Source organism: Oncorhynchus mykiss, chromosome 13, assembly GCF_057628025.1.
Source record: "Oncorhynchus mykiss isolate SJ-2025 chromosome 13, ASM5762802v1, whole genome shotgun sequence".
NCBI lineage: Eukaryota > Metazoa > Chordata > Actinopteri > Salmoniformes > Salmonidae > Oncorhynchus > Oncorhynchus mykiss.
The window spans coordinates 54,663,838-54,691,708 of record NC_143034.1 but is presented as its reverse complement, the minus strand read 5'-3'; the positions used below and the strand labels follow the sequence as shown (position 1 = coordinate 54,691,708).

Genomic DNA, 27,871 nt, shown 5'->3' with positions numbered 1-27,871 from the left:
GTCACTTCACCCAAACAAGCCCCTGCCAACACCTCAGTGGGAAGGCAGGGTCAACCAGTTACCCAACCCTCACCAGCTTGCTAGAGGGATGGGAGAGGATGGTTTCATGTGCTCAGTGAAAGCAGGCAGAGAAAGACATTAGGGAAATACTTGAGTAACTACAGGCTATAATGGATGGCAGATGGAGTTGACCGACAATTTCCCTTCCAAAATAAATCAAAAGCTGCAACTGCAGTCAATATTTAGAAAGCTGTGTTCAAGACATGACAGCTGGTAGGGTTTCCAGTAGACAGGCCACTCCCTCCTTAATGCATTAGGTAAAGTATTACATACACAGCGCCACTAACAGTAGAAGGAACCATGACTCAAAAACGCTAATAACGTAATCATCCGAGAGCCTTTCCTAGCAAGTCTTTAAAGCCAACTACACAATTACATAGACTTGCAGTTATGCCAAGTCACAACCCCCCCAGTTTTAAGTGCTGCGTAGTCAAGCAGTAACTAATTTAAGCTATTGACTATGTTCATAGATTCTGCTAGACATAAGATTAACACTCCTGAGCATTCAGCCATTTACCTGATGTTGAAGCAAAGTGGACAGGCAAGCATTTACAGAAATTCATGTAATGGTGTAAAAGAATAAGACAACACATGAAGTATTTTTGATTTTTAATCGAAAGGCAATGCAGTGCCTCCCAGTTAAGATCTTAACATATCACTTTAAATGGTACAGGTGGGACAAAACAATACATCTGCAATAACTAGTACAAAAGACTAAACATCACTGAGGAATGTAACAAATTAAATAAGTGAAAGAAAGCAAAACTGTGCGGCATCACTATTGCTGCGCTGCAGGACCCCCCCCCCCCCGGACTTGATAGAGGTTAAAAAAAAATCCATTGAACCCTGCGTAAAAAATTAAACAGTACAATTTGGGATAGAGTATAGGACTAAACAAGACAAAAAAGCAATAAGTTACCATCTTTACTTTCATGTGCATGTTTACTGTGGGAATTGAGGGGGCATTGGGTAAGGCACCATGGGCTGTGGTGCTTGTTGCTGCGTGAAGGGGAACTGTTGATGGCTCATGCCATTCTGTGCACCTCCTTGGTTGGCACTAAACTGTGGGGCCTGGAAGTTCTGCGTTGGGAACGCCCCGGCCTGGCTGGTACCATAGTTTGACTGGCCGTTGCTGCCGTAGCCGCTAAAACCATTGCCGCTTTTGTCAAAGCCACTTGCCCCATAGCCTCCACTCTGTGAATTTGTGCCAAAGACCTTCTTTGGTCCACTGTCAAAACCTCTATCGTTTTCCCTGTCCCTAAAGCTACTGAAGTCACGCCTGCCCCCGGAGGAGTACCTGTCCCGGCGGTCATCCCTAAATCCACTACCACCTCTGCCTCCCCTTGAATGACCTGAAAGGAAAAACCAACAACAAATTAGAGTTGTCTTTCACACCAGTTTGAGTGATATGAAATGGGTACATTGGAAAACACTGTGGGGGGGGTAAATGGCTAACAAAAATAAATCAAGATCCCATAGCTTTGACTGTCCAGGTCAACAAAAAGGAAAAAAAATGGCTGCAGCTGAACCACAGTTCCTGTATCTCACCAATTAGATTTACCTCCTCTGTCCGCCATCTGGAGGAGTTTAGGGTTGATGGCCTGGTTGGCCTCACGGAGCACAGCAACAAGGTCGCTGGCCTGCCTCATGTTGTTGGGGGTGAAGAAGGTGTAGGCTGTGCCAGTCTTTTGGCTCCGGGCAGTTCTGCCGATGCGGTGAATATAGTCCTCAGAGTTGTTGGGGTAGTCAAAGTTGATGACAAATTTCACATCTTCAACATCTGTAGGATGTGTTGCGGTGTGGCAAAAAAAGGAGCGCACAAAGATGCACACCACAACAGCCAGACCAAAAGAGCAAAGTTAGTACAACCAGTCACTGGATGTAGCCGTTTTTCCACTAGGCTGTAAAGAATAGCATTAGACAACTCCAGAAAGACTTAATCTGTGGGGATACTACAATGGGAAGAGAGAAACGATGCACACTCCAAATGCTTCCCAATACAGATAGCCCCTCAATTCTCAACAGCCCCCACCCCTAAAAAAAAAAGGAGCAGAAGTCCTACCATAAAGTATGCATTGACTAGTCCATTCCCATTGCAGAAAACTCCCCACACAATGCCAAGTGACTGCAGGGTGCTTCTACACAGTAAGGCCACTATGCGCACTGTTGCCTCCTCAAAACAAGGACCTTATGGTGATAACGAAGGCCCTTTATTCCCACACTCATAAGAAGCTCGCTAAAGGCCACACTGCAATGTCTTGCCAAGAACATAAACAATTGGGAAAAGCTAAAAGACTGAGCCACTTACTCCTGTGACCATAACAAAAGTACCCCCAGTCTCATCAAGGCAAGATATTCCCAGAACCAGTGTTCACGTGATCAAATGTCTCTCGTTGGCAGGTCTCGACATGACTTGAAACGCAGGTGAGGGAGGAGTGCGAGCTTGGATTTTTATCCCCAGCCAACCGACATGACCCACTGACACTAAGCGCCAGTAGCCACATCATTACAGAGGTGAACGTGTAATTGGACCTACAACTGGTCTCAAAACAGAAGTTTAGGAAACTGCCACATTTGTCACACATGCTTTGAGAAAAGCGACACCTTCCAGAACTCGATGACTTGCAATACAATGCCCAAACCGACATGCAAGACATGGAAACAGCAGAGCCTGGTGGAGCCATGAGCTTGGGTGTGAAGCAGTCCAAACCGATGCCTGAGAACAGCTGCATTTACAGGGGTGCAGCAGCTAACTCATTTAGGCCCCCTTTTGGGCAGCCCAGCGTGATAGTCAGCACTCAGACCCCGCCACCTCTGTATGTGACTGGGTGATGTCCCAGTCAGGACACCTCCAAGAGTCCTCCTTCCCCCTCTGGAGACCTGGGCGTGTCATGCCAAGGCCCTGCCTCAAAAGACCGCTCCTTCAGATAGGGGAGAAACTCAGAAGGCAGAAGAGTTACAGAAAGAACCACTTTCTTTCAGGAAAAAAAGTTGGTGCAAGGGACCAAGGACAGAATGAAACTAACCTAGACCCCTGGAGGCGACGTCTGTGGCAATGAGAATTGGCGCCTTTCCAAACTTGAACTCTGAAAGAAGGAAAGGAAATTGATAGCTGGCCATAAGAGGTTGTGTCATACTAAATTGTTCTTGTGAAAAACTCACCATTGAGCACCCAGTCCCTCTCCTGCTGGCTCTTGTCTCCATGGATGCCCATTGCTGGCCAACTAAAAGGAGCAAGTGTCAATTGAGTCCAGTAAAACACATGATTACCCGGAGTTTAAAGAACAAAGTATTGATGTAACTTACCCATCCCTCCTCATCCTCCTAGTGATCTCATCACATCGCCTCTTGGTCTCTGTAAAGATGATGGTCTTGTTCTCCTTCTCACTCATTATCTCCTCAAGTAGGCGGAGGAGCCTGGAAAGGGAAGGCCGAGAAGCATTCAATTAGTGACTACACAACTAGCGCCTAAGTCATATTATCCACCCATTAAATAAACATTACAGAAATGCCACAGGTCAGACAGGACTCACTTGTCTTCCTTCTCGCCATCATTGCAAACATCCACGATCTGTAAGATGTTGTGGTTGGCACTCAGCTGCAGAGCTCCCACATTGATCTGGACGTAGTCCTTCAGGAAGTCCTCTGCCAGCTGGCGCACCTCTTTGGGCCAGGTAGCACTCCACATCAGCGTCTGTCGGTCAGGCTGGAAAGAACAAGGAAGGAGTCAGAATATACCCTTGACGAATATACCAAGTGAGATCAGTAGACTCTTAGCACATTAATGCATCACAACAGAACTCACTCTGATTTGGTCCACAATCTTTCGGATTTGTGGTTCGAAACCCATGTCGAGCATTCGGTCAGCCTCATCCAGGACCAGGTAAGTGCATCTGCGCATGTTCGTCTTTCCCGCCTCCAGGAAGTCAATAAGCCTGCCAGGTGTGGCAATGCAAATCTCCACACCTATAATAAACAATTCTTAGCACCAAATTCCATAGATTCAAATCAGCCAAATACAGAGCGGTTATGGAACTTACCTCTATCCAGGTCACGGAGCTGTGGCCCTTTGGGCGCACCACCATAAACGCAGACAGACTTCAGGCGAGAAGCTCTGCCATACTCTGCCGCCACCTGCTGGACCTGCTGAGCCAGCTCACGGGTAGGGGCAAGCACTAAGCACTGAAAGAAAGATTGAATACCATAAATCCATGTTGTGTGGATGTGAGATTAGATACAAGTCTGAATATACATGGGTACTTACAATAGGGCCATCTCCACGTTCCAGGAAAGGCTGGTGGTTAATGTGCACGATTGCAGGCAACAAGTACTGCAGAAAAAAATTGACATGGCATTACAGAAAAGAACACCTTCTGTCCTCTTAATTTTAAGAGCAATTCTAAGTTGTTGAAATAGTCATCAAGGCTAGGACTCTCACAACACTTACAGAGAGAGTTTTCCCAGAGCCTGTCTGTGCAATGCCAACCATGTCCTTGCCACTCAATGCCAGTGGCCAACCCTGTGCTTGGATCGGTGTTGGTTCTGACCAGCCTGCTTTGTTAATGACATCCATCACGTATGCTGTGGAAAGAGGGGGTGGTACATAAAAACTAACCCATTGAAGACAAGTCCGGATCAGAAATGCATTTTTCAACTGAATGTGTCAGATATTAGTGGATGTGCATACTTGGAAAACTGGCTTCATGGAACTTCATAATTGGATTAGGGCAGTCCCTCCCCTTCACAGTAACAGCTTTAGTACTTCTGTACTGTGCAACCTCTTGCTGAAATGACAAACATGTAGCGACTCAGATCAATTGGCATGGCAATGCAAAAGACAACAGCAAATGGCCATTGGTGATTGGGCAAAAAAGGAACCCATGCAAGAACACATGCCAATGACCATTGCATAACATTTCGAGTAAATCTGCATTTGGATTTTGACCACTAGAATACATACCGGAGATCTCCGATTAACATCCGGGTGTTCTTGGTAGAAGTTCTTTTCAAATTTAGAGAGTTCGTCAAGGTTCCAATGCTTCTTGCGCAGTCTATCACCGGGATTACCGAACTTCCCCCCACCACCACCACCTCCTCTTCCGCCGCCTCCAAAACGAGGTGGTCCACTGCCATAACTGGGGAAATGGATGGTCTAATGTTAGTCACGGCAACCAATGTAAAATAGATGTAGGTTACCTGTGGATAAACTCGCTTGACTAAACGCCAAACAAAGAAACGTATTTTTAAAATGTAGATTTAACAGAACACTAGCAGTAAGCGTGTAACTAATTAAACATGACATTATCCCAACTTCAATACGATGCAGAAGCTATTGCCAGCGTTAACTAGAAGAAATGCTTGGTTTATTGGACTGAGTCACGTAAAAAAAAAAACCACAGCAATCTTCAATATATATCCCGCACATGAACAATGAGGGAAAAAAAAAAAAAAAAACCGGCCGGCATTTTGTATTCGCATTCAATAATGCCACATGGCGTACAAATACATTTAGTCGGCTAGTTTACCGGTTATCTGACACTTGCTGTACGATGAGGCACAATGTTAATGTTAAGATTAACGTTATGAAAATGTGATAAGGTAAATTAGACATTTACAACCGCTGACTATGTGGTTCGTGATTTTAATTAGCAGGCCTCCAGCTAAGAATTTTCGGATTCAGATCAGGCCTCTTGCTAATCTCATGACGAAACGAGGCCTTTAAAAAAAAACGAACTCCCTAATTCTGAACACATTTCGATAGTTTCCTTTTTTTTTTAAAAACGGCAGTCTAAAAAACAAGAATCGAAATATACCTAGCTAGCTAAACGAGTACGGTATCTACGGCTATCCCGTGCGTCATGTCAGCCATTTCTGGCAAGACAACGAGGTGTTAAATTCGCCTAAAATTCATTCAAACACTTACCCTCTATCTCTACCACGATCTCTGTCGGAAAATCCAGGCATCTTGTAAACAAAGTGTATAAATAAAAACGATAAATAAACTACGCCTGAAAATCCTATATCAAACCCGAACTGCCGTGATGATGCTGAAATGCCGGCGAACTAAAAGGAGATTCGGCTTTTATTGCATGAGGAAGTGTCACGCTCGGTCCGAGTTAAGTATTAATCCGCCGTGAACTGACTACACCGCAGCACATTGCGTAACGTCACATTCAAAGCTATTTGGAAGGAACACGTGCATATTTTGCGTCTATGTTCCGAAAATGGTGTGAAATGGAGGACCTAATTTTGTCGCAATATGTTTATAATGTTGAAGTCGCCGTATAGATAAAGTATCTGTATCCCATATAAAAATCAATTATATAAAAAAAGGTTTTGAAACAAAAGCTATTGCAAATTAAATATCTATCAGAATGCTATTGTGTACAACTTGTGGAATTTAGCTAGGAATTAGTATTATAATCAATGTATCACATTTTATCAGGTGTATCACAATAACCACGTTTCCATATAGTTGTATACGAGTAAATTCATACCGTATTAACAGCTGTGATATAAATGCCGACGGTGTGCCCGTAAAATTATTTATGTGAGAAATTCACGCGACGATATGGTATGACTCGGGAAACCATTCAGTTTATTGGGCTACATATGAAATCAATTATTATGAACTTCACAGGTTGGTAAAAGTTCACGGTGATCTTGATGCTCATTTCCAATAGATATTGAGGGTCTAATTCTGGTGACATGATGATCGATGCTTGACTGCCGTTTGACAAATAAACAAATTATCGCTCTTAGGTGTATCAGAGCGACATATTTAGACATAGCTCTCTGGGTGTTTCACTTGGGATTATTTAATGAAACCTGTTGGCGAAAGCATATGTACAAAAAAAACAGTTGTGATCCGGTTGCTTTCCTTTTACCATAAGTGACGTCAAGTCAACAAAAAAAATATGGCTAGATGGCAGTCTCAAACTAGTGAAGTCGATATGCAGTAACATCTCCCTAAAATTAGAGTTCTGCTGATTACTTTAGCGTAAAAGATGGTAGACCTAAAGCCACTTAAGCAGGTTATGTGTTTAATGAATAATAGACTGTAAAGGGTTTTTGGAAATAGGAAAAGCTACTCTGTAATGTGAAAATGTTGATTTACAGTAAAAGGTCCCTAACCTCGGAACTTGTTAGTGTAGTTCTGGGTCAGGTGTCTATATTTTTTTCCACTAAAATGCCTTTAATAGGCTACTGCCGTTAATTACAGTGACTTCGGGAAGTATTCACCAATGATGACGTTAAAACAGTTACTGAGTTTAAATGTCTGTGATAGAAAACTGAGGATGGACCAACAACATTGTAGTTACTCCACAATATTAACCTAATAGACAGAGTGAAAAGAAGAAATCCTGCACAGAATACAAATATTTGGAAACCTGCATCCTGTTTGCAATAAGGCACTAAAGTAAAACTGAAAAAAAAGTGGCAAAGAAATGAACTTTTTGTCCTGAATACAAGCATTATGTTTGTGGCAAATCAAACAAATCCCATTTCTATCACAGCCAGTAAACTAAAATAAGCATTGGCCTCATGGTGAAATCTCTGAGTAGTTTCCTTCCTCTCCGGTAACTGAGGGTGCATTAATACTGCATCCAAAGGTATATTCAGTGTCTGCTTTCTATATTTTCACCCATCTACTAATAGGTGCCCTTATTTGTTAAGCATTGGAAATCTCCCTGGTATTTGTGGTTTAATCTGTGCTGAAATGCACTTCTCGTCTGAGGGACCTTACATTTAATTGTATGTGTAGGCTACAGAGATGGGTTATCCATTCAAAAGCAATGTTAACTACTATTATTTGACACAGAGTGAGTCGGTGGAATGTATTATGTGACTTGTTAAGCACATTTTTACTCCTGAACTTATTTGGGGTTGCCATAACAAATACTTATTGGATCCAAACATTTCAAACATTTGTAAAAATGTCTACAAACAAAATTGCACTTTGACATTATGGGTAATTGTGTGTAGATCAGTAACACACAATCTAAATTGAATCCATTTTAAATTCAGTCTGTAAAACACAACAAAATGTGGAAAAAGTCAAAGGGTGTGAATACTTTCTGAAGGCACTGTACATGATCAAGTTTAATATGCAGAGTGGTGTACCACTGCTTGGATCAACGAAATAACATCAATGTCAAGGTTGGCTGTAGGCTACTGTCACGTTCTGACCTTAGTTCTTTTATTATGTCTTTGTTTTATTATAGACAGGGCGTGAGTTGGGTGGGTTGTCTATGTTCCGTTTTCTATGTTGTGTTTGCGTTTGGCCTGGTATGGTTCTCAATCAGAGGCAGGTGTCGTTAGTTGTCTCTGATTGAGAATCATACTTAGGAAGCCTTTTCCCATTTGTGTTTCGTGGGTGTTTATTTTCACCGTTCAGGACTGTTCGTTTGTCGTTTTATTGTTTTTGTTTCAGTGTTCACTATTGATATTAAAAATCAAGATGAACACTTACCACGCTGCGATTTGGTCCTCTCCTTCATACGACGACCGTTACAGAAACACCCACCAACCAAGGACCAAGCAGCGTGGTATCAGGCAGCAGCGAGATCTGGACTATGTCACAACTTGGGACAAGATAGACAGGTGGTCAGTCGACCCAGGGAGAGTGCCGGAGTCCGCCTGGGTTTCTCTGGAACAGTGTGAGGAGGGATACCGGTGAATGGAGTTGGCACGGCGATCAAGGAAGCCCGAGAGGCAGCCCCAAAAAATTATTGGGGGGGCACACGGGGAGTGTGGCTAAGTCATGTAGGAGGCCTTGAGCCAACTCGCCGTGCTTACCGTGGAGAGAGAGGGGCCGGGCAGGCACCGTGTTATGCCGTGAGGTGCACGGTGTCCCCGGTGTGCAGGCATAGCCCGGTGCGATACATAGCAGCGCCTCGTATCGGCCGGGATAGAGTGGGCATCGAGCCAGGTGCCATGAAGCCGGCTCAGCGCATCTGGTCTCCAGTGCATCTCCTCGGGCCGGGGTACATGGCACCAGCCTTACGCATGGTGTCCCCGGTTCGCCAGCACAGCCCAGTGCGGGCCATTCCACCTCGCCGCACTGGCCTGGCTACGGGGAGCATTCAACCAGGTAAGGTTGGGCAAGCTCGGTGCTCGAGAGCTCCAGTGCGCCTTCACGGTCCGGTCTATCCGGTGCCACCTCCACGCACCGCCCAGAGCTGCCAGAGTCTCCCTCCTGCCCAGCGCTGCCGGAGTCTCCCTCCTGCCCAGCGCTGCCGGAGTCTCCCTCCTGCCCAGCGCTGCCGGAGTCTCCCTCCTGCCCAGCGCTGCCGGAGTCTCCCTCCTGCCCAGAGCTGCCGGAGTCTCCCGTCTGCCCTGAGCTGCCGGAGTCTCCCGTCTGCACTGAGCTGCCGGAGTCTGCCCTGAGCTGCCGGAGTCTCCCGTCTGCCCTGAGCTGTAGGTGTCTCCCGTCTGTCCTGAGCTGCAGGTGTCTCCCGTCTGTCCTGAGCTGCCACAGTCTCCCATCTGTCCTGAGCTGCCACAGTCTCCCGTCTGTCAGCCAGGAGCTGTCAGAATCTCGCTTCACTCCGGAGCTGCCGGAGTCTCCCGCCCGTCCGGTGCTGCCGGAATCTCCCGTTCGTCCGGTGCTGCCGAAATCTCCCGTTCGTCCGGTGCTGCCGGAATCTCCCGTCCGTCCGGTGCTGGCGGATTCTCCCGTCCATCCGGGACCCGTGGCTTGGGTCCCCAGTCCGAGGTCGGCGGCAAGGGTCGCCGCGTTAAAGAGGCCACGGAGGCCGGTAAAGAGGTGGAGAAGGGTGGAGGTGGAGTCCCGCGCCAGAGCCGCCACCGCAGACAGACACCCACCAAGACCCTCCCTTATGGGTTTAGGTTTTGCGGCCGGAGTTTGGGGGGGGGGGGGGGGTACTGTCACGTTCTGACCATAGTTATTTTATTATGTCTTCGTTTTATTATGGACAGGGCGTGAGTTGGGTGGGTTGTGTATGTTCCGTTTTCTATGTTGTGTTTGCGTTTGGCCTGGTATGGTTCTCAATCAGAGGCAGGTGTTGTTAGTGGTCTCTAATTGAGAATCATACTTAGGTAGCCTTTTCCCACTTGTGTTTCGTGGGTGTTTATTTTCTGTTCTGTGTTTTATTTCACCGTTCAGGACTGTTCGTTTGTCATTTTATTGTTTTTGTTTGTGTTCACTATTCATATTAAAAATCAAGATGAACACTTACCACGCTGCGCTTTGGTCCTCTCCTTCATACGACGACCGTTACAGCTACCACAGAAACAATATGTTTAGGCCTATACAGTCCATCACACTACCAAAAATTACCTTATGTATGCCCATTCCTTTCTCTGAGCAAATAGATACTGATTCTCCAAGCCCCCTCCTATCACCACCATCATCATTGATGAAAGCACTTCAGTTCACGCCTCTGCTGCTCAGGACATGCCAGACTCATTCTAATTCAAATAAATGCTCAAATTAAAATGGAAGCGTTTACAGCTCCCACTATGTCAAGATTTAAAAGTTGGTTAAAGGATGACATAACATACTAGTGTGCTACAATACTTAATCTTCTATGAAACACGACCCTAAACTGACCTGTTTATTGTATCATGGTAATCGAACTAGTAGTATTGTAATAACAGCCGTTACTCCAGATTTTGTTTAACATTTCCTGCTCTTATACTGTATGTAAAATGACCAATGCCATCTTTCTCATTTCCAAAGTAACCCTTCTCATATCCCCTTTCCTGATTTGAAGTCAGAGACACATTAGCAGACAATCATCTTCATGTACACTGTTCTCAATTACAGTTGCTAAGGAAAATAACCTCTCTCTCAACGTCAACAAAACGAAGGAACTGATTGTGGAATTACCGTCCAGCGGGTGGTGAAGACAGCCCAGTACATCACTGGGACCGTGCTTACACCCAACCAGGACATCACTCGAAACGATGCCTGAGGAATGCACGCTGCATCATCAAGGACCCACACACCCCAACCACGAGCTGTTCTCTCCCTTACCGTCAGGCAGACCGTATCGGAGCATTAGGTTTGATACCAACAGGCTCAGAGACAGTTTCTATCTACAAGCCATCAGACTGCTGAACACTTGAACTGATCACTTGCTGATTCTCTGCACCTTAGCACACATCACAATTGCTGCTACCAGGCTCTTATAATACTGCTCAATTTATACACACCCAGTCAATACTTTGTAGAAGCACTTTTGGTGGCGCTTACAGCTTTGAGTCGTCGTAGGTATGTCTGTATCAGCTTTGAGTCGTCGTAGGTATGTCTGTATCAGCTTTGAGTCGTCGTAGGTATGTCTGTATCAGCTTTGAGTCATCGTAGGTATGTCTGTATCAGCTGTGAGTCGTCGTAGGTATGTCTGTATCAGCTTTGAGTCGTCGTAGGTATGTCTGTATCAGCTTTGAGTCGTCGTAGGTATGTCTGTATCAGCTTTGAGTCGTCGTAGGTATGTCTGTATCAGCTTTGAGTCGTCGTAGGTATGTCTGTATCAGCTGTGAGTCGTCGTAGGTATGTCTGTATCAGCTTTGAGTCGTCGTAGGTATGTCTGTATCAGCTTTGAGTCATCGTAGGTATGTCTGTATCAGCTGTGAGTCGTCGTAGGTATGTCTGTATCAGCTTTGAGTCGTCGTAGGTATGTCTGTATCAGCTTTGAGTCGTCGTAGGTATGTCTGTATCAGCTTTGAGTCGTCGTAGGTATGTCTGTATCAGCTTTGAGTCGTCGTAGGTATGTCTGTATCAGCTTTGAATCGTCGTAGGTATGCCTGTATCAGCTTTGAGTCGTCGTAGGTATGTCTCTAGCAGCTTTGAGTCGTCGTAGGTATGTCTCTAGCAGCTTTGAGTCGTCGTAGATATGTCTGTATCAGCTTTGAATCGTCGTAGGTATGTCTGTATCAGCTTTGAGTCGTCGTAAGTATGTCTGTATCAGCTTTGAGTCGTCGTAGGTATGTCTGTATCAGCTTTGAGTCGTCGTAGGTATGTCTGTATCAGCTGTGAGTCGTCGTAGGTATGTCTGTATCAGCTTTGAGTCGTGGTAGGTATGTCTCTAGCAGCTTTGAGTCGTCGTAGGTATGTCTCTAGCAGCTTTGAGTCGTCGTAGGTATGTCTCTATCAGCTTTGCACATCTGGATTTGGGGATTTTCTCCCATTCTTCCCTGCAGATTTTCTCAAGTTTTGTTAAGTTAGATGCAGTGAACAGCAATCTTCAAGTCTTTCCACAGATTTTCAATGGGATTCAAGTCAGGGCTTTGGCTGGCCACTGAACGACTTTCACATTCTTGTTCGGAAGCCATTCTAGTGTTGCTTTGGCTGTATGCTTGTGGTATTTGTCCTGTTGGAACATAAATCATTGCCCACGTCTAAGGTCATTTAGACTCTGAAGAAGGTACTCATCAAGGATTTGCCTGTATTTTGCTTCATTGTTCGCTGACCAATGACCAATCTGGCAGGTTCTCCCATCTCAGCCATGGAACTCTGTAGTTCTGTTAGTGGTCATTGGGGTTCTTGGTCACCTCCCTGACCAAGGTCCTTCTTGCCTGATTGCTCAGTTTGGTCAGACGACCAGCTCTAGGCAGAGTCTGGGTAGTTCCATATTTTCCAATGATAGAGACCACCGTGCTCTTCGAAACTTTTAACACTCTAGAAATTGTTTTATACCCTTCACCAGATATATGCCTCATCACAATTCTATCTCAGAGATATAAGGACAGTTCCTTGGACTTCAGGATATAGTTTCTGCTCTGACATGCACTGTCAACCGTGGGACCTTATATAGACAGGTCTGTTTCTTTCTAAATCATGTCCAAACAATTGAATTGGCCACAGGTGGACTCCAATCAAGTTGTAGTGACGTCAATGATGATCAAAGGAAATTTAATGCACAGCTCAATTTGAGCTCCTGAATACTGCGAAATTCAGCTCAAGTCCTTTGAAAGCCCCCAAAACCTCTCACATACACAGACAAAAGACAAGGCACAGCCACATACAAGGTGCCTCATATTATTTGACAAAGGAAAGTTTAATTAGACCTAAATGACACACAAAAATAAAATACTCTTACAAAAATGATAGTGTTAAGTACATCTAATTGCATCAGTCAGCTATAAGAGATATAGTCCTGCTCGTGGATCATGCAAAAAAATTAAGCAACAAAAAGCTGCATCTAAAATTTGACTTGTTAATAAAAAGTTCCATTCTTCGGGGCGGCAGCTATGGAGTAATGCAGAGAGATTGTGAAAGAAACAGACTGTCGAGGGATCTTTTTGTGCCACTTAAAGTAAATTATTATGTTTAGATATAAAATCAATCAGTCCATGACCTATCTGGTAAATAGATAGAAGTCACCTAGTACATACGGCGACAAATAGTTCTGTATGTGTGAATTTAAAAAGAAACTTAAGTTAAATTACAGGTTGTGTGATCCACATTAATAATCAATAACCTATCACAGTACAAAGCACCATCTGAGGACACGTCACTTTGCATACACCTCTATAAAAGAAAAAGATGAGCAATTCATTTTCAATGTATGCTAACTTTAAGAACAGTCAATGGTCATAGATTGCTAGACAGGCAGCCATTAAAAAAAATAAGAAAACATTCAACAATTTGTTTGAATGAGTAGAAAATAAATATGTTCTCCCCCAAACCCATACTTGTAGAGCTAGGTTCAGGTGAGTAGAATTAGGGGGTTCATCTCATTCATTCAGATAGATATAGAAACCCAACTATCACATGTCAATGTCTACTGTTGGGTTACAATACATATGACAAATGTAGACTTCATAGCCATTCAACTTAATGTACTGTATAAGACATTCAACCATTAGAGGAAAAGTTGTTGTATCTGACCACGTCAGCTCCCAAATAATACAACAACTAATATGACATCTCCTGAGAATGTGGCTTGAGGTCAGAGTGATGTTTGTTCAATTCATTGCAACTTTTTGTATGTAGTTTGCTATGCGCCCATCTCAGCCCCAGGTATAAGACTGGTTGCCAATATCTTATTTAGCACCAGAAGACCATAACTGGAAGGTAGTAGTAGTTATTTGCCAGAATGACAAGAGTAGCACATACAAAGGATGTGTGTAATCTTCACATAACAAAATGCACCAGGGTAGCAGGGACTCTTAGCCATTATTTTGTGGGGACAGAGAAGATCCCTATGAAGAAACAATCATGAAATCATGAGAAAGGCCTATGGAACTCATCATACATACCCCACCACAAGTACCTACTGGATGATGTCACTGGAATTTAAAGGGTCAGGTTAATATCTAAATAGTTGAAAAGATTCAGTCAAAAGTATTATGGCACTCAGAGGACTGTGTGTATTAAAGACAACCCACCATTAAGACCACCTCTCTACTTTCCCCCACAGCAATCTAAGTGTACTTCTTTCAAGCTTAAATAGTAACACTTTTAATATTATTATTTTTTTTCTGGAATAATGGCAAAAGCTTTCTGAAATATAACAGAAATAAATTATATATATTATATATAATTTTAGTGTTTATTTTTTCATTTTCCCATTATATAAAAATAACACCATTCAAGCTATTAATTTAAATTTCCAAACAAGCTTAGATGTCAGACGTGTGACACTGGTTTCTGGGAATGGAACGCTGAAAACCAGCCTGCTTTCTTTGGACAGGGTCGTTGACAATGGGGCCCTGCATGTCTTTCTCCATAAGGTCAAGGTCTGAACATGTGCTCCAAAGTCCAGCCTCTGAGTGAAGATAGATGCCCCAAGAGTCCTCAGTGGTAGAAAAGGATTCAGTCACCAGGGGGTGCGAAGGAGCCTTCATGCTCCCTTCAGTCCCTGCCTCCAAACATAGCAAGCACCATTCAGTGTTGTTGGTAACCGTGGGTAACAATGTACTCCATCAAACCAGTGATACCAGTCTTGTTTATGTGGCCAATGTTTTGTTTAGTTGTGGACTTCATGTTCTGCTTGGTAAGATGGTAAGTAGCTACATGGAATACTGACTATTTTTTATAATGCTAAAACTAAACTTATTTAAAAAAAGGAAGAGCCAGCCATTTTCACAGTTCCACAAGTTAGTAAATAGTCTGAGTTATTAGCAGCTGAAAATGCTATTTTTTAAAAGAGGGGGGTGGGGGGAAACCCCTAGACAGACGATACTGCTCGCTCAGGTCTCCTCTGCCTCCCCCCCTCGGCCTGGCCACATGTCCCTATTGTGGGCGAGAGAGTCCTTGGGCCACTGGACCACAGACGCCCCCTTCCCCTGGGTGAACTGGATGGTGGGGTCTGACTATGGTCGAGTTCCTCCACTCCTTGTTCCTGCCGACCCCTGCGTCAGCAGCGTCTCACTCCACAGCAAAGCCACACGTCTCCTCGATAGCAGTGAGCAGCTTGTCATACAGCTTGTCATAGTTCTCGTAGGGAGGAATGTCGATCCGGTTGAAGCTGAACAAACAGAGGGCAAGAGAGACTTGAGCCTGAGCCTTTGGTATTAGGACCTCTCTATGTTCATGGTTAACAGATACATGGGTGGAAACCTAAACCTAAAGCATGATGTTGATATATCAAAGTGCCCTTCCCAGCTTTGACAAAGGCATACATTGTTCCTGAAGGGCAAGCTGTAGGGTCAGAACAGGCAGACACTCACCAGGTGTGGGCTTTGGGCAGGTTGTTGGAGCTGGCATCGATCTGGTGGATGGTGAAGAGTCGTGGGCCTGCAGCACCTGTAACTTATCAACAGTTACTGTGAAGCACAACGGCAGAGCACCCTTCACTCACACACAAAAGACAGTACTGTACTGGACAGCTTGCCCAGCACTCTGCGGCGCCAAGTGTGGGCACTAAGAGCACTGGGTTTGTGCATGTTGTCATTGGCCTGCGCGGACCTTGGTATTTAGACCAGCAGCAGCGATGGTCCTGTTATGTAACATGGAAGAGCAGAGTGAAGCGGCATGTCAGACAGGAAGAGCAGTGGATCACAGTGTGTTCCGCACGCCTGGGTGCTCTCTGGGCATCCTGTCTGACAGACTGGACTCACTGAACTACTGGACTCTGCTCAGCCTGCTCTGCACAGAGGGTTCAGCTCAGGCAACAACAACAACACACTCTGAGGCCTGCTGAGCTGCCTCGGGGTACAGTAGAGTATAATACAAACAACCCTCACCATCTCCCTCTGGCATAAACATTCATTACGCTGTCATAACAAATGTTATAAGCCATCATAACAATCAATATTACATGCCTATAGGGGGTGGACAAGGGCAAGCTAGCAACTCTCCCAGTGAAGCAGTGAAACACTGAGAACCTAACTACGTAGCTACTGTACATGTCCCAGGAGGGTGAGTGCTATGAGGGTACCTTGGAGGGCTTTGAAGCCTTGCAGGGGGACCCTGGAGGAGCCGGTAACAAACTGCAGCAACCTGGCCCGGCGCTCCTCATCGTATGACTCCACGGCCTTCCAGAACCACTTGACGATGTTGGTGTCAGGGGTGCAGTGCTTCAGCCGTGTGTTGGACTTCCAGTCGTTGATGTCGATCTTACCCAGGCCACACACTATGAGCTGAGGTGGAGAGAGGGAGAGAATGTGAAATGAAAGTCAAAGGGAAACTGTAGGGAGGAAATGGATGGGGAAAATGCGGATGTCTGGGAGAATGCAGTCCATTGTAAAGGATGGACAGTGAAGGTACAGTGCCTTGCGAAAGTATTCGGCCCCCTTGAACTTTGCGACCTTTTGCCACATTTCAGGCTTCAAACATAAAGATATAAAACTGTATTTTTTTGTGAAGAATCAACAACAAGTGGGACACAATCATGAAGTGGAACGACATTTATTGGATATTTCAAACTTTTTTAACAAATCAAAAACTGAAAAATTGGACGTGCAAAATTATTCAGCCCCTTTACTTTCAGTGCAGCAAACTCTCTCAAGAAGTTCAGTGAGGATCTCTGAATGATCCAATGTTGACCTAAATGACTAATGATGATAAATACAATCCACCTGTGTGTAATCAAGTCTCCGTATAAATGCACCTGCACTGTGATAGTCTCAGAGGTCCGTTAAAAGCGCAGAGAGCATCATGAAGAACAAGGAACACACCAGGCAGGTCCGAGATACTGTTGTGAAGAAGTTTAAAGCCAGATTTGGATACAAAAAGATTTCCCAAGCTTTAAACATCCCAAGGAGCACTGTGCAAGCGATAATATTGAAATGGAAGGAGTATCAGACCACTGCAAATCTACCAAGACCTGGCCGTCCCTCTAAACTTTCAGCTCATACAAGGAGAAGACTGATCAGAGATGCAGCCAAGAGGCCCATGATCACTCTGGATGAACTGCAGAGATCTACAGCTGAGGTGGGAGACTCTGTCCATAGGACAACAATCAGTCGTATATTGCACAAATCTGGCCTTTATGGAAGAGTGGCAAGAAGAAAGCCATTTCTTAAAGATATCCATAAAAAGTGTTGTTTAAAGTTTGCCACAAGCCACCTGGGAGACACACCAAACATGTGGAAGAAAGTGCTCTGGTCAGATGAAACCAAAATGGAACTTTTTGGCAACAATGCAAAACGTTATGTTTGGCGTAAAAGCAACACATTTTGCACGGCCAATTTTTCAGTTTTTGATTTGTTAAAAAAGTTTTAAATATCCAATAAATGTCGTTCCACTTCATGATTGTGTCCCACTTGTTGTTGATTCTTCACAAAAAAATACATATAAATAATTTTATATCTTTATGTTTGAAGCCTGAAATGTGGCAAAAGGTCGCAAAGTTCAAGGGGGGCGAATACTTTCGCAAGGCACTGTAAGTACTGCTAGTCTGGGGGATGTGTCTCATTCACACCTCCAGCTCTTTCTCGTCGAAGGCCTTGAGGAGGTGCTGTGAGATGACCTCGTTGAAGCCCTTCTGCAGGGCCAGGAACTGAGCCTCGATGCCTCGCAGGAAACGCCAGTTCACATACAGCCTGTAGGGAGCGTGGGAGAGGGAAAGAGAGTCAGAGATCGATGATTCATACTGGAACGTGAAGGCATAGCCATGATTCTGAGCCTCTTTGAGGGGTATAGCAAAGCCTTTCACATGTACTTCACTCCCTTATCCTAGGTCAGTTAACTGTGGCTGGTCACTTGCAGCTAAGCTCATCTGAAATCCAACAGTATCTCCTCCCTGCTGGGCTTGACTGTCGACTGCTGGACCAGCTCTCTTCCTGTGTGGTGAGGAGGGGTCGGTGGGGGAGTACTCACCTGACATACTCCTTCTTGGTGTCCTGGGTGACCTGGATGATTTTGCCGTTGGGTTTGAGTTCGTGCTGGATGATCTCCCCGTAGGCATTGTGCTCCACACAGAAGGTGTGGTCCAACACGCCTGTGATGTCATTGTCCCTGAGGGGTGAGAGAGACGGACAGGGGGGTTAGAGAGAGATGGTGCTGGGGGAGGGGGAATGTTAATGTATGTATGGATCAAAGTTCAGTTGACGAGCTCATCATGTGTGGTTCTTTTAGGGACTTTAAAAGTACACCAGTCAATGTTATAGTTGACATACACCAAATTAGTACCCGATTAATTAAAATGAGCCATTACAAACTATTGTCATTAAAAACCATGTTAATCTCTGTGTGCGCATCGTGGTCTGTGTGAGGATGTTGTTCCCATTTCCTTCCTACTCACAGGATCCAGACCAGGCTGTTGTGGAGGTCTGGGTCCACTGACTCCATGTCGTCCAGTGTGATGGGTTTCCCCAGCAGCTGTTTGTAGAAGGGCAGGGTGAAGCCCCCGTCTATGTAGTGGCCGTGGAACACCGCCATGCCCATGATACGACCCACAAAGTGGAAGTAGGACAGGTGCTCCTGGGGAGGGGGACAGAAACACCTTAAACACTTCATAGTACATCCATTTAGCATGGCATTTCCCAGTCTAAGGAGAATTACCAAGATTGAGCAACTCAAAGCAGAATCCTAACTTAAGATGCATCCAACTCAAACGTTTTCTTAAGTCATGCATTGATGTCGGTGGGAGATTTGCGCTATAACTCAGATTTCCTCACGCATGTCTTAAGTTAGGATTGGGCCCTTGGTAAATAATAAATACCTGCTATTCTTACAGCTGGGAATTTATTGCAGTGCGTAATCCAAAGGTTAGGACTCAAAAGGTGAGCAGCAGCATCCAAACTATTTGCAGTTGTAAACTATTTCCCTTATGATGGATTTAATAACCAAATGCTATAGAGGCAGTAAAGATTCTCAACACAGCAATGAAATAGTTGCCGAAATCATCACCAGTCTCCAGGAGATCTAGCATCTAGCATGAGAACAGCTGATAGGGAAATGGAAGGCCAAGCAAATAAACAGGCAGAGGAGAGACAAGAGGCAGAAATATTGTGCAAGACTAGAGCAGATGAGCGGTCCGTGTGACCTGGTCTTTCACATCACAGCGGGGCGGGCTGGTGGCGGCGTCCGGGCCTCTGACTCACCGGGTTGACGGCCGAGTCGGGGTTAATCTGCAGGGTGTAGATGTCATCGCGGGAGTACTGGAACAGGCCGTAGTACGGATTCAGCATCTCATGGGACAGCAGATACAGCCACTCCCTGCACACACAGGAGACACAGAGAGGGACAGATAAAGAGAGACAGACGATGAGAACATCCATTGTTAAATCTCTTGATCCATTACATTTTTTTTCAAGGCAGGGAACATCAATTTCAGAAAGTGAATACCCAATGGCAATTTAAAAAGCAGAAGTATAATTCTCAGATTAGGTGCTTTAAATCAATATTACCCCTTGGGGGCCAACCTTGTTTCAGCAGATGGTGGCATTCAAATCAAAATCAAATCAAGTGTTATTTGTCACATACGTCCTAAACAACAGGTGTAGACTAACAGTAAAATGCTTACTGATGGGCCCTTCCCAACAACGGAGAGAGAAAAATATAGAACAAATAATAACACGAGGAATAAATACACAATGAGATAACTTGGCTATATGCTTGAGTCAAAAGAGTTGGTGCAAAGAGGGTCAATGCAGATAGTCCGGGCAGCTATTTGTAGTTAGTAGTCTAATGTCTTGGGGTAGAAGCTGTTCAGGTCCTGTTGGTTCCAGACCTGGTGCATTTACTTCTCTAACACACAATAGAAATCTTCTTTGTTCCATGATGATGCATATTGAGCATAACTTAGTTTTTTCCTCATGCTTTGCTGTGGATTCCTACCTGGCCACTCCTCCGTAGTCCAGCCCCTCCTCCCCTTTAAACTTCACCATCAGTCTCTTCCACAGGTCCTTCGGCCTCATCTTCATCACCTGGCGGTAAGACTCCTGTAACACATACAGAGATACACCATTGTAACGAACGGGACTGGGATGGAGGACTTTACCCCCAAACCTACGGAGTACTTCCATCAGAGACCATCTGGTAAATACTGTGCAGTCCAGGGTCTGTGGCCAGAGGGATGCATCTATCTGCACTGTAATGTCTGTGTGTGAGTGATGCTGGCTCTGGGGACCGAGCCAAAGAATAAACATTCCTGTGCTCTGTCATTTAGGACCAGCTTGGCTGGCCCCTGCCTGCCTAGCAATGATGTACGCCCTCTCCTCCCCTGCGAAAGCAACCTGAGTGTCCATTCCCCCCTTAATCAAAGCGCATTATCAGGAGGTGGGGGTGATAAGAGGACATTCCCCAACGTGACACATTCCACCAAGCTATCCCGTGAGTCTCACCACCCCCCCACCACTGTCCCAGTCTCAGTGGCTCATGGGAAACGGGGTAGGAATGCAGAGCATGAGTCTGGCCAAGCCCGGCCTGTCTGCCTGTCTTAAACATGCAAACCAATGACCAAAGACCTGTGCAATTCCAAATTGCTTCAAGCTGAAGACAAAAAAAAAAACGAAGAAATGAAGGAACTGTCCTGAAACAATAATGAGAAACACCCCATGTTCCTCGCCAGAGGGGGCTTCTGTAGAACATTAGACAGCAGTGTTTTAGTAACAAACTTTCCCCCTGGTACTCAGAGACTGGGATCATTACACCCCACTCTGGGTTGGTGCGTTCACCCCACATGCCGAGAGCTGCAGACACAGGCCCACAATGTCCAGCACATTCCTAGTGTCGGGGACAGTCTCATTAAAAGTGGATTGGGAGAATAATAGTAAACAGACAGAAGAGTGGAACAATAACACCACTTTCCCCCCAGAGCTGGTCCACCGTGCCCTCCAGTTACACTGAGGATGTGTCAGCGGTGACACCAGAGAAATAAGGCCTCTTATCTTCAATAGAATGTACACACTGAGACAGCTTGACAGTCCACCAGCTGACACTTGCCCACACAGTCGTATTTCTAACAGCTCGGCGTGTCCAGAAAGGCAATGAAGTTATGTCTAGCCTTAAAATCCACCCCCATCTCCCTTTCGTGTTGAGATCAGCCAACAAAAACGTCTTCCTTCAGATTAACAGACAAAGCTGTTCCAGCACATTCCATCACATATTTTACGAGGGTCATGTAGTCTGTTGCAGGTGTTGTTGCTCTGATGAGGCTCCACACCTCCCAAACTAGAAAACCTCCCCCACTGAGGAGTGCACTTCACAAAAGCCTCATTTCAAATACGAGGTCTGCTTTGGATATGAACATACTCTCTTCACACATCATAGATAATAGCGTGGTGGATAACGCCGTGGCAGAAACATGACGAGCAACGACCTTGAGAGGAGAGGGAAGTAGAGGATGGGAAAACCATTACCTGAGGTTTGAAAGTGAGGTAAACTATCTGGTATAATAAACTTTTACAAGTGTAAATAAGAGTGAGGAAAATGTCCAGAGTTGATGCTTTCCTTCGGGATAGTCAACCTCTTCAGTCAACCTCTTCAGTAATACTAATTAAAGACTCAATAATGCTGGTTGTGTTCAAGAACTGAGGGAATAACACTAATTCGACGGGCTCACCTCAAAGATCTCCTCGCGGGAAACCTCTATGCGACAGTGGCCTGCCTGGGGCTGCTGCTGGGACAGCTCCTGGCGGAGGATCTTCAGCTTCTGCACCAGGTCCCTCTTGTACTTGGGCACCGTGAGGCACTCGGCCTCCTCTGGCAGATTACCTGGAGACACTAGTGCCTGCTGGGCCTGCTCCTTCAGCTGGATCTGACGGCTGGGGATGGAGAAAAAGAGAAAGAGAAGAGTTGGAGTGGGAAAGATCATTGTTGAGACTTGGGGTCGTAACAACACGTACAGGTACACAAAAACAAAACACCACAGAAAAAAATATATAACTAGAAACCCTAAAAACTCCAAATAAAGCCAGGCAGGAATTCTGTCTCCCTCCTTTTGCTGACTGGAGAACGAGAGGTAAACACACTGAGGTCATCTGGGAAGCACATCAAGTTAAACAAGCTGCCATGTGCCCACAGACATAGGTGGAGGTGGTATTTCTGAACAAGCACACGAGGGGGCAGAGCCAGAGGGTGGTGTGATGTGTCCGTAGGTGCCACATTGTCTGTCTGAGGTGCAGCCAGTGACCCTTCCTCCACGTCCCGCCAGGCTCTCCATTCAAACGGCTCTGTCGTACGCTCCTCGTGGGCAACTCCGTGGGCCCCTGCCGTGCTGGGCTCTGCCAGCTCACAGGTGTGTGCCATGCCACCTCCACTTCCCACCTGGCTACTGTCACACCCTGGCCATAGAGAGATTTTTATTCTCTATTTTGGTTAGGGTGGGCATTCTAGTTTCTTTATTTCTATGTTTTCTATTTCTTTGTGTTTGGCCGGGTGTGGTTCTCAATCAGAGGCAGCTGTCTATCGTTGTCTCTGATTGAGAATCATACGTAGGCAGCTTTTTCCCACCTGTGTTTGGTGGGTAGTTGTTTTCTGTTTTGTGTCTGCACCAGACAGAACTGTTTTGTTTTGTTCCACTTTGTTATTTTGTGTCAGTGGTCAGTTTGAATAAATGATCATGAACACGTGCTGCGCTTTGGTCCTCTTCTTTAGACGAGCGTTACAGCAAGAGACATCTGCAAATAGATTGAGTGTCGGTCTCATTCTGCACTGAGCAATGAGGGTGTCCATAGACCTCATGGCTTCAGCTTAAATGGTTCAGGAAGGTTCTTTATTTGTTTATTAACAGGAGTGACATTTCAATGCAAGTTCCTTCATAAGAGGATACGTGTTGCTGACTATAGGAAACCAATAAATGATCAACCAAGTTGTGTAGGGTCCCTAACCGCTAAGACGACCACCTCAGTGGGTGGCTGTAACTGTGATAACACATCAGTGTAGTTAATCTCCAAATCAAAAGACAGGCTATGAGTATGATCTGTGGTGGTAGTGAACGAGGTCCTTGACTCCTGCCCAAATCTCTGGCATGAGAGTGAACTTCTGAACCACGGCACTGGTGGTGGAAGGCTCATCTGCTCAGAAACAGAAACACGCACAGACACATAGAAAGAGAGAATCAAAAGGCCCTTTATGGAGCCAGAGCTGGAGGATTATTTGCATGCTGGCCTTTTGCACTTTAGTGGGGCGTAGTGGGCACACTCACCCCCTGAGCAGGGTCATAAACATCAGGCTGTACAGCCGGCAACAAAGGGTTGTGTGTGTGTGAGTGAGAGAGAGGAGCAGAGTGTGTAAAGACATCCGCATGCTTCCCAGAAGGAAAAGTTCAGAAGATCGTGTGCATATTATATGACAGCATTTTGTGACGTTTTGGACTTCGGTTAGTTTTCTTCTTCTCTTGTTCGGGCACACAACATTTTTTCTTGCTGAAGTCTACACCCCTTTGTCTGTGATTGGTAAAAACATCTAAATTAATGACAGATTTCTTGAGTTATCTTAGATTAATTCAAAACTATTTTGAGGAAGTGGATACTGGCTACGCGGCGTCTCAAAATTGTTGACAAACATTACTGCTTTCAAGCGAAGGTCTTTTTATTAAAACACACTCGTTCGGTTCGCCTAGCTGACGACGGCTAGCCGCCAGGCCGAACTGAAGCATGCTGACGCCTTATGTGTGTGAGAGAGGAGAGTAAGTGTGAGAGAGGGTAAGCAGAGAGTCTGTGACAGGAGAATCATGGAGCAACAACCCATCCTGGCTTAATGGATTTACCTAGCCCCAAAAAGTACAGGATCATATAATACTGGATAGGCCAAAACCACTGAAATCCAGTCATTTCTAACAACTCAGCAAACCTATTTCTGCCTGGGACACCTACCAAACACCTGCCATTCACTGTACTATACAAAACCAGACAACCTTTTATTAGGTATAATGTCATAAAATATGGCAAATACACAATCCTAGCTCTCAAAAAGATTTGTTTGGAGGGTCATACTCTGAGCAAGAGTAATTGACAGTCATGTAGCAGCCATCCTGATCTTTATATCCATACACCATAATACACAGTGACAGCTTATTCTAAGGACTGACTGCTCTAGACTCCCACTGTCTTTGGCCTCGTCTAGCTGAGCTGAGCTGGCCACTTCCTGCGATCCCAGAGAGCAGCAGGGCCCCATAGGGCACTCCAGTCCTCCTCCTCAATCTCTTTATTTTCTGCAGACTAGACTCAGAGGGAGGGAGGGAAAGGGTGAAGGTAGGAAGGGTTGCCTCCGGACAGCACCCAAACAGAGAGGAAGACTCAGACAGGGAGAGGAGAGGTACCGAGCAACAGAGCAGCACTCCCTCCAGTTTCACTCATAAATCAAACCTTCCTGCCCGTCACGCACGCACGCACGCACGCACGCACACACACACACACACACAGCCTAGTGCGCATTCTCTCTTTTTCTAACTTGTTTTAAGAGAGTAAGATGGCGTGGTGTGTTACCTGCTGAAGCTCAGACAGTAATATAGTGAACTCAGTGTAAAGCTAGAGAACACTAGACCCCTGGGAACTGATCCTCTGAGTGTTCATGCCAGAGTTCAGAGGGCAGATCTGAGGCCCAACAAGGATTTTGTTACCTATTGTCCAGTGACCAGGCTTAGAGTCAGGAGATTGCAACATCACAGGGTGAGTCTAACCAAAAACGTATTGTGGCCCGCTGAGGCAATGTCTTTAGCAAATAAAAGGGGTAATAAACTATAACCTTGAAGGACACGTATATATCAAACATTTTTGTGGGATGACAGCATGAGGGGTGAGAATTTCTGAAATCGTTTTCCTTGATAAAAGGCAGATGTCTTGATGGAAAACCACGCCGGCCTTCTGATATCTTTTCCAGAGTATGGTCGCTGGTTGGAATGTCACTCCCACCCCTCGTCTCAGCCAGAGTCCAGCTTCTCTGCTCCACAGCGGTCCGTGAGGGGACAAAATCAGAGAAGGTATTCTCAGATAGGATGATCCAGTCAGACTGGGTCAGGCCCATGAGCCCTCTGCTAACCAGCAGACTGCACACTCCAAACCTCTGAGCCACCATCCAATGTGTGTTACATTAGTGCACACCTAGAGATCCTGTCGGCTGCGTTAACACAGGCAGCCTAATTCTGATATTTTTCAGATCAGCTCTGAAAAAGATCTGATGTCAAAGATCTGATTTGATTTTTCAAACTACCAACTAGTGGGAAAAAAATCTGAATTGGGCTGCATGTGTAAATGCAGCCTTAGGTTCTCCAAGACAAAGCCAAGGGTTTCTCCCTTAAAAGCAGAACCCAGGGAAGGTATGTGGCTGGACCCAGGGCCCATTGTACATCATTCTAATGGCCACAAACCCGCTCTTGGCTCAGCTTAAGCACCTTCCATTTCAATACAATTATTCCTCTTAAACAAAGACATCAATAACCTAGAAAAGTCTAATTCCCAACTTTAAAGTGAAATAATAAATCGGACCAGTGCTTTTTAAAGAGAATAAACACTTTGCACTGCTTTTCACACATCTGGACATTATTGTGCTTAAGACAAGATTCCTGCATTACAAACATACATGGCGTGCCAGCCTGGGATTTTATATGACTTTCAGAGGACCGCAGAAAAAGCACCAAAGTCCCAAACAAGTTCTTTGATCTGTCAGAACAGGGGAAAATAACACCAGATCTTTTCATCGGTGCATTCCGCCTCTCCCGGCACGGAGCAGGAATGAGGTCAGACGGAGGAGGCCTCCGAAGCCGCCTGTACTCTGCTCCACCTTTACACTGCACTGTGGGTAATGCTGCAGCTATCGTTACATGGGCCGTGTTTGAACAGCTGCGAGGAAAAGTTCTGAAGCGCATGTACTGACGAACACGGCACACACACACATGCACTGACGAACACTGCACACACAGGCACGCACCAACACACACACACCAAAACACACTATCACGCACACACACAATTCATTCATTGACTCGGGCATCAAATTTATGCTCCGTTTCCTGGACGTAAGACGCTCCTCAGCCACAGACACATCAGTCTTGGTTTCCACATTGTTATCTGATGTCGAGCCAAAACAAGCTTTGTGACGGATTGTGTGCTGGATGGGTGAGGTTGTGTGTGGGAGTGTGTGAGGGAGAGTGTGTGCACAGGAGAAAGGCTGCTCTGATAGCTGAACACCAACAGGTGTTTAACACACCTTGGCACTGGACTCCCCTGTAAAACATCCTGTGTGGGGGAGTCAATATGTCTATGTATCTGTGTGTGTCTGTCTGTGTGCAGTTTGTTCTGCCTCCCCAGAACCAAGTGTTGGAGAAATAGAGGTCGGCCACAGAATAGAGGGGGGAAATAGAGGGCCTCACCTGATCGGACTGTTCTGAATTTCGATGCCGCTGCGGGAACCATTGGGGCTTGGGCTGCAGAACACAAAACACCACAGTTACACAGCCACACTGCCAGCCAGTCATACAGTACAGTTCTCCCTCAACTACTTCTCATTTAATCTGGGCTGTTATGAGGCTCTGGACCATGTTTCATTTGTGGCGCTGGTATAACCCGATACTCACTTAAGGACTAGATGCAGGTTGGCGGAGAGGCGCGGGTCTGTGAACTGCGTGGTGCGGTTGTTATGGTCCACAAAGTAGACCCGGCCGGTGGCTGTGTTCCTGATCTCCCAGCCAGGGGGCAGTGGGCCCAGCTCCTCACAGTTTACATTACTCAGGTCTCTGGGAAGCACAAATCCCCAACAAGTCAGAGGTGAAGGGCAGAAAATAGAAAGAACCAAAGAAAGAATGAGACGTAAGACCAATCAAAGTCAGGGAATGAAGCAGACCTCAAGGCTGACGGTAACTGGGAAACAAAGAGGCGAGAAAAAGATTCCAAAACGACATCACTTTTATTCCATTCTTCTTCTTCCTGTCTAAATGACTTATTGCTGCCATGCAATCCTTTCAGCTGGACTCCTTTAGCTGTCTGTAGAGAGCAACTAAGAAATGACAGCAGCCCCACTTCAGCGGTAGTGACTTATCGGACTGAGACCCAGCTAAATGACCAAGCCTCTCAGCACTGGGAGCTTGGCAGCCCAGCATCTGCTGCACACACAACCAGGGTGTGGCGTGACCAAGAGGATAGCATCAAGTGCAAGAAAAACGCAATCTATCACACGTATTTCTACGGGGGCAAGAGAACGGCATCTATCACACGTATTTCTACGGGGGCAAGAGAACGGCATCTATCACACGTATTTCCACGGGGGCAAGAGAACGGCATCTATCACACGTATTTCCACGGGGGCAAGAGAACGGCATCTATCACACGTATTTCCACGGGGGCAAGAGAACGGCATCTATCACACGTATTTCTACGGGGGCAAGAGAACGGCATCTATCACACGTATTTCCACGGGGGCAAGAGAACGGCATCTATCACACGTATTTCTACGGGGGCAAGAGAACGGCATGTATCACACGTATTTCCACGGGGCAAGAGAACGGCATCTATC

General features: G+C 45.6%; 2 protein-coding genes across 5 annotated transcripts in view; both read right to left on the bottom strand.

The window, feature by feature from the left end:
• Window positions 1-654: 654 nt before the first annotated feature.
• Window positions 655-6,235, bottom strand: LOC110486548 (putative ATP-dependent RNA helicase DDX5). 4 transcript variants are annotated; one of them, XM_021558240.3, is made up of 13 exons: window positions 5,984-6,235; window positions 5,021-5,195; window positions 4,748-4,844; window positions 4,508-4,641; window positions 4,325-4,390; window positions 4,101-4,242; window positions 3,866-4,026; window positions 3,594-3,766; window positions 3,367-3,477; window positions 3,223-3,284; window positions 3,087-3,146; window positions 1,609-1,840; window positions 655-1,412 (listed from the first exon to the last, which is right to left on the bottom strand). In XM_021558240.3, exons 1-13 carry the CDS (start codon window positions 6,022-6,024, stop codon window positions 1,385-1,387), a joined length of 1,482 nt encoding a protein of 493 aa, XP_021413915.1. In that variant the 5' UTR covers window positions 6,025-6,235; the 3' UTR covers window positions 655-1,384. The 4 variants fall into 4 exon arrangements, with proteins under 4 accessions (XP_021413915.1, XP_021413914.1, XP_090052896.1 ...); XM_021558239.3 differs by having other exon boundaries at window positions 1,622-1,840; XM_090196770.1 differs by having other exon boundaries at window positions 5,021-5,276; window positions 5,984-6,119.
• Window positions 6,236-13,066: 6,831 nt separating this feature from the next.
• Window positions 13,067-27,871, bottom strand: part of LOC110486546 (E3 ubiquitin-protein ligase SMURF2) — a 54,927-nt gene continuing 40,122 nt past the window's right edge. Inside the window, exons 10-20 of the mRNA XM_021558237.3 lie at window positions 26,937-27,095; window positions 26,733-26,786; window positions 21,984-22,185; window positions 20,258-20,361; window positions 19,522-19,636; window positions 18,720-18,898; window positions 18,296-18,433; window positions 17,898-18,018; window positions 16,413-16,614; window positions 15,703-15,778; window positions 13,067-15,500 (exon numbers count right to left, since the gene is read on the bottom strand). Of these exons, the coding sequence (XP_021413912.3) occupies window positions 15,401-15,500; window positions 15,703-15,778; window positions 16,413-16,614; window positions 17,898-18,018; window positions 18,296-18,433; window positions 18,720-18,898; window positions 19,522-19,636; window positions 20,258-20,361; window positions 21,984-22,185; window positions 26,733-26,786; window positions 26,937-27,095 (1,450 nt within the window). The 3' untranslated portion in view covers window positions 13,067-15,400. The remainder of the gene's footprint in view (window positions 15,501-15,702; window positions 15,779-16,412; window positions 16,615-17,897; window positions 18,019-18,295; window positions 18,434-18,719; window positions 18,899-19,521; window positions 19,637-20,257; window positions 20,362-21,983; window positions 22,186-26,732; window positions 26,787-26,936; window positions 27,096-27,871) is intronic.

What these genes read in the sequence shown, in the direction of transcription:
- LOC110486548 (XM_021558239.3), bottom strand. Translation starts at nt 6,024, where the DNA reads ATGCCTGGATTTTCCGACAGAGATCGTGGTAGAGATAGAGG. An exon ending in GCTCCGTGACCTGGATAGAG is followed by an intron (nt 4,027 to 4,100) that starts GTAAGTTCCATA and finishes TGTTTATTATAG; the next exon opens with GTGTGGAGATTTGCATTGCC. An exon ending in CCAGATGGCGGACAGAGGAG is followed by an intron (nt 1,413 to 1,621) that starts GTAAATCTAATT and finishes TTTTCCTTTCAG; the next exon opens with GTCATTCAAGGGGAGGCAGA.